The sequence below is a fragment of the Budorcas taxicolor genome, chromosome 5, assembly GCF_023091745.1.
Source record: "Budorcas taxicolor isolate Tak-1 chromosome 5, Takin1.1, whole genome shotgun sequence".
Lineage (NCBI taxonomy): Eukaryota > Metazoa > Chordata > Mammalia > Artiodactyla > Bovidae > Budorcas > Budorcas taxicolor.
The window spans coordinates 18,960,637-18,966,708 of record NC_068914.1 but is presented as its reverse complement, the minus strand read 5'-3'; the positions used below and the strand labels follow the sequence as shown (position 1 = coordinate 18,966,708).

Genomic DNA, 6,072 nt, shown 5'->3' with positions numbered 1-6,072 from the left:
TAATTTATAGGGAGTTTCAAAGAGATCCAGGAGGCCTGTGCCAGCAACCCTGAGCCCCACCGCCAGCGGCCCTGCACAGCCAAATCCCACCAGGTCGAGGAGGCCGCCCACCCCATGGGCCTGTGTTCCAGGCACAGGAAGCTAAGACCAGGTCATGTTACATCATAGCCTGAGGCTCTGAAGGTTCCTTCTTGCCAAGGCCAGGAGCCCTTGAAACCACTGCCTTCTCCCCTGGAATTGTAGGACGCAGAGAGCTGTTAAGTCAGCCAGGTTCTGAAATTAGAATTTTCAAATGATTGCTCTGGAACAATCATGACCTGCATACATGTCCTTTGGCTTATACTGTGCTTGCCTATGTTGGTTTATTTTTACAAAGTGAAGGGAATTGCCAACACTTGGGAGTCAAACTGGGATTTCTGGTTACTTTAAGGAATTAGGAAAAGCTCCGGGCTCACGTTCCTGCCTGGGAACCTTTGGTTGTTGCAGAAATGCCCCTCCTCTGCCCCGACCCTGGATAAGACATGCCCTTCAGCTCATCCCAGACTTCACCATTCCCTCTGATCTCCCCGCTCAGAGTTGAACATCCACTCGTGTTTATTCCTGTTTACGCTGCTCTTTCTCGAATCAGAGAGTTATGAGACTGAGGTATTTTGGGTCCTCCCCATTTCCAACAAAATTGGGAAAACAGTTTATTTACATTCCTTGCCTGCCCCTGGGGTCAACCACCTGTTCTGTGGGGTCAGGTTGCTAAGGTCGGAGTTCATCTCCGAGGCTATGGCTGGTCTCTGTCGTCTCCCCTGCTACCACCACCACCATCATGGTTATCATCACATCACATTTATTGGTCAGACTGTGTACACAATGAGACGAGTCAAGACAGTCCTGGATTGTGGCTGAGAGGCGAAGCTTGGTGGGCCAAGAAAACAGAGTAAATGGAGCAGCTGGGGCCAAAGAGGTTAGGTCTAATATGATGAAGAATGCACCACGCTAGAAGAGGGGCTGCAAGGGAATGGTGTAAATGACACCAGGCAGCCTGGCGGGAGCAGCCTCCTGGCTTTCCGCCCTGTTTTGACCTGTAGGGCAGTGTAGCACTAGCTGTGGGGCCTAACCCAGCTCCACCTCCGTTCCTGGGCTTGAGAATATTGAAGAGCTAAGGCAGTTTGGACAGGGCTGAGGGCTGGCCTGTAAATTCAGCCGCCTCATTGGAAAAAAAAAAAGTCTCAGTTTTCCATCTGTCTAATGGAGACATGGAGGTATAGACCCTCTGGGCTCCTGCATGGGACCTTTCCAGTTTGGCACACTGGTCCTCTCAGGACCCACTTCTCTCACCACACTGGCCCACTCCGGTTTCCTGGAGGGTCCCCCAGAAGCCCTTGGGGGGCATACTCCAGGCACCTCTCCCCTGTCAAGTGAGGCAAGCATTTGACCTGGTAGGAGAATTTCAGGAGACCGTGGTTCATGGGGCACGATACCTCATGTGAGCCAGACTTTGGGGTGCGGTCACATGTGCCAAGAAGGTCATCGTCCCAGCCAGAGTCTGCGTCCCAGACCTGCACCCTCAGGGGGCCCCCGGTGGCCAGGAGCACATTCCCGAAGTCCAGCCGTGTCATCCACCTGGGGTTGTTATTGTTCCATACTGTGGCGGTCCTTTGCTCCTGGCCGCCGAAGAAGACCTTCAGATAGGCGTCTGTGGCTGTGATCCAGTCTCCCCACAGACCCGATGCCTTGAAGTTCATGACCTCCAGGTGGGCCAGGCCCCTCTGCCGGGGACAGCAGTCCTGGGTGGTGGCTGCTGAGCCAGGACACATGCATTGGCATGGGTTCTTCGGGTTCTTGTGTTGCCCCGGGGGGCACGGGCGGTTGCAGTCCCTCCAGCGTGCCCTGTCAGTCACGTACTTGCTCACGGCCCGCCTGAGGGCCTCCCGCCGCGGGTCCTGGCTCTCCACAAGCATGTGCAGAGGCTCCAGCGTGTAGTCCACCAGGCCAGGACTGTCCTGCAGTGAGGCCACCCAGGCTGAGAACTGCTCGGGCCCAGCCTGGTTCCCGAAGAGCAGGTCATGCATGGTTGAGTGGTGGCCACCATCGACATTGGAATGGCGCTCCCGGTAGGTCTGGTGGAAGGAGGTCCCCATCTTGTGGTTCTTCTTCTTCTCCTCACATGCCTTAAACGATGGTGAGGCACTGGCGCGGTCGCTTATGCTGACCTCAGCCTCGACAGCCAGGCAGTCCTCGACCTCGTTGGTCGTGAGCCCCTCCAGGGCCAGCTCGCAGGTGCGCAGGGCAGTGAGGGCCGAGATGCGGCCGCCCAGCTCCATGGACCGGATGAAGTGGGTTCCGTAGCTGGAGATGAGCCTGTGGTAGTCGGGCTCGGTGGAGGTGTTGAAGTGGGGGGGCAGCGTCTTGAGGGCCCTCTTGAACTCGGGGTGTACTGGGGGAGTGTGCACCAGGTGAAAACTGAGAGAAAACAGCAGGTGAGCCCAGTGGTGGGTCCCTTTCAGTAACCCCCTTGAGATTGCCCAAGGTCAGATTAAGTGTCAGAGCTAGGACTTGAACCCAGGTGGCCTGGCTCCAAAGCCCAAGCTCTGAATCACCAATCCAGCAGGGAGACCCACTCTGCCCATTGCACCTTGATAACCTAGATAGTTTGTATAGGTATTTCTGTTTTTCTTACTCAAAAAAGTTTGGTTTTTTTCCTCTCTATTTTCTAATTTTAAAAGCAATGCTACCTTACTGTTGGTAACCTTCTGGCTTTGGAACCTCGTCCTGTGGACTTTGTCTGTTTGTCTCTTGGACTGGGTCCTGTGTGCCCAGGCTCCTGACAGCTCTGGCCATGCGGTCAGGAGGTGCCCTGTCTCACTGTGTGGGAAACATGGCCTTCCGTGAGAAAAATCAGGGTCGGCGACTCTAGGTCCCATGGAGACATGCATTTCTCAGGGTGACGAGGTCCCTGAGGACTTGGGGCGTATCGACTTTGGTTCAACCTGTAGTCATAATTCCCAGCACAGAGCCTGAGAAGGCAGAAATGAAGAGTGCTTGAGTGGATGAAACAGGCCCAGGGAAGAGGGACTGAGCTGGGTCTCCTGCCCACTGGAAGCTGGCAATGCCCAAGAAAGAGGGGGTTGGGCATCTCCTCCTGGTGGAAGTAGCCTCCAGTCCCCACCTTTCCCTGCCAGGACTCCCAGATCACCCTGAGTTTCCCATGCCTTTTCTCAAGTCCCCTCCACCCCCAGTGCTCACCTATAAAAGCGACACTCCACTAAATCCAGGCTGAAGCGGTAGTTGTCCTGGTGAGTCTTCTGGGCGGCGAAGTTGGCATCCTGGGAGTGGGAGCCCGCCACTGTCACGCGCACATTAGCACTTGGCTGGGGAGACACGTCCAGCCCCACCTGCCAGTTGTTTTGGATCCTGTTGGCCGCCTCCCCAGCCACATCCTCTGTGGAGCGGCCCTCTAACTTGACCACCCTGCGCTTGCAGCCCGCTCCGTGGGCACGCCAGTCAGTGATTGCCAGGGGCAGGCGTTGGAGGACATCCTTCTGCAAGGCATTGCGGCAGAGGGTGCAAGTGCCGTCGGGCCGCAGGAAACGCTGTGTGTCCACTGGGAATGAGCCTGAGCGCTGGAGGCTGGTCACATCCATGCCCTCCCCTGCCAGCCAGGAGCCCGGCACAAACTTGAGGGAGCGCTGGCACTCAGAGCGGGCGGCTGTGTAGCAGGGGGCAGGGGCAGGTATGGGCAGAAGCAGGAGGATGCCGAGGAAGAGCACTCGGGCAGCCATGGAGCTGTGGAGACAGGGGGCATTTGGTCTCCCAGAAGCTGTGGGCAGGGGCGTGAAGGGTGGCCAACCCTTCCTCCAACTGTAGGTTATCAGGACATATGCGGTGGAGAGGGATGGAGATACATCTCTCAAGTCACTGGGTGTCAGAGCTGGTATGGCCTTTACAAATCTGGTCCACCGCCTGCATTGTACAGCTGGACCCAGAGAGGGGAAGGGACTTGCCCAAGGTCACACAGCCAGGTGGAGACCTTCCTAGGATTTTGAATAGGAATCCAGATGGATGGTGTTGCCCCTAGGACCGCAGCTACTGTTGGTGGAGAGGGGTTCTGCATGCAGAGGAGGGGGCAGAGAGTAGCTGGGGCAGATTTGAGGAGGAAGTTGGGAACTCTAGGGTAGCCTGGATTCTGGAGAGGGATCATTTTGGATTCAAGAACAAGCCATGCTTTCTTTACCCACCCCACCTCTCTCACTCCGCCCCCTCCCCCATTAAGCTCTTAGCAGTACTGGGGAAGAAATGAGGTTGCGCATCACCATCTTCCTCCCATTGCGCCTTGGGGGCCTCTCTCTGAGCTCATGGAAGAACACCAGCCTGAATTCTAGGATAAAAGCTGCCTGAGCACCTGTGTCCCTAGACCCAGTGTGGGGAGGAGCCATTCGGTTTGCTCTTCTCCTGATGCTCATCTCCTCTTTTGCCTTCCCTGCCTGGCTCTGCTGAATTCTGCTCATATCTGTGAGCCTATCACTAAATGCTTAGCTAAAAGGTTCTTCCTCAATTGGAGGTAGCTCAGGAGCCTCACTGGGGCTGCTTATGAACTGGAATCTCCAGTCTATCCCTGTCCAAACTGAGCTCCTCAGAGACCGCTCCGCTCCCGCACCTACCAGGGACAGCAGCTTGTTGGAGGCCCAGGGGATCACGGAGGGCAGGAACCTGCCCTGCATTCTAGCTTGGAGCCTCCCATGCCTTCCCCAAAGGAGTGGCAAAATTCCAGGCAACACAGCAGGCCCCAGGGAGGTAAACAGGAGAAGAGGAGTCTTTGGAATGCCCTCAGATCATCTCACTTAGGGAGCCAACGTGGTTCATAACTTTAAAAAACTGAGTCTCGGGACCTTCCCGGTGGTTTGGCAGATAAAGCTCTGTGCTTCCACTGCAGGGGGTGCAAGTTTGATCCCTAGTCGGGGAGCTAAAATCCCACATGTTGCGTGATGTGGCCAAAAAAATTATTACTCATTTCCACCCTGACCCTCATCATATTATCTCCCAGAGAGCCTGTTTCTGGACTTTTTTTTAGTTTTAATTTGAAGGGGCCTTAAAGACGATGTACTCTAACCTCTTCATTTTGTATAACAGAAAACTGAAGCCCTGGGTGGGCATGAGGCTGCCCAGCGAGTCAGTAGTAGAGCACAGTCTAGACGCTGGCCTCTTGTCTTCTGGGGCACAGCACTTCCTGCTCCATCAGGCTCTTCCCCAGACAGGCTCTTGTGCCCCTCTGTCCCCACCTAGGGGCTCCCAGCCTCCCTGGCCCCCTGCTTCCTCCCTACCTGGAGTCCGTGCTGAGATGCTCCTATGCAGACACCTTCTCTCCCCACGGACAGCTCCTGAAATGGCGCAGCCCCCCAGGCAGGCTCACCACAAGCTCATCACCCAGGCCACAGCTCACATCACGCCTGCTTCCTGCCCCGCCCCCACCAGCTCTAGTCACGGGTCCCTTGTGCTCTCCCCGCTGGCCACCGCCCACCGGCACCCACCCTGTCCTCACCTCCCCATCCGGCTTGCTGACAGCCCTCAGGAAACAAGTGGTGAGGGCCAGAGGCTCATCTGCCAAGCAGCGCTGCCTGGCACATGGGAACCTGGGGCAAACAGGTGAGGTTTCGTGGGTGGAGCAAGAACACAGGGGTCTGAGATCTTTGAGATTCAACTCTGGAGTTGATGACAGGCCAGCAGGGACAGGTTCCCTGCTTCTCCCCGCAGCATCGCATGTGTGAGCTGTAAGAGGCAGTGTAGGGTAGGAGCTTGGGAACCAGGCTGCCTGCGCTTGGGCCAGCTCGGCTGCCCAGTAGCTGTGTGGCCTGGTCAGCGTCTTTAGCCTCTCTGTGCCTCAGTTTCCTCATCTCAAAATGGGGCTACCCTTAGTGTGGACCCCATGGGTTATGAAGATTTGAAGGCTTACTATGTGTGAAGTGCTCAGACCAGTGCCTGGCCCTCTGTGAGTATTAAAGCATGTGACCATTCCTTCCTCCCGGGGCAGTGGGGAGAAAATAAATTCTTGTTCAGACCTCTTTGCCCACTTCCTGCCCACAC

The 6,072-nt window shown here is 56.1% G+C and overlaps 1 protein-coding gene across 1 annotated transcript; it reads right to left on the bottom strand.

The window, feature by feature from the left end:
* Positions 1-1,325: 1,325 nt before the first annotated feature.
* On the bottom strand, positions 1,326-5,348 carry PRF1 (perforin 1). The gene is made up of 3 exons (XM_052641277.1): positions 5,313-5,348; positions 3,238-3,777; positions 1,326-2,454 (listed from the first exon to the last, which is right to left on the bottom strand). Exons 2-3 carry the CDS (start codon positions 3,771-3,773, stop codon positions 1,326-1,328), a joined length of 1,665 nt encoding a protein of 554 aa, XP_052497237.1. The 5' UTR covers positions 3,774-3,777; positions 5,313-5,348.
* Between the last annotated feature and the right edge of the window lie 724 nt (positions 5,349-6,072).

Excerpts from the sequence above, each read along its gene's own strand:
- PRF1 (XM_052641277.1), bottom strand. The coding sequence starts at position 3,773 with ATGGCTGCCCGAGTGCTCTTCCTCGGCATCCTCCTGCTTCTGCCCATA. Across the intron at positions 2,455-3,237 it reads GTGGAGTGTCGCTTTTATAG|TTTTCACCTGGTGCACACTC; the intron begins GTGAGCACTGGG and ends GTTTTCTCTCAG.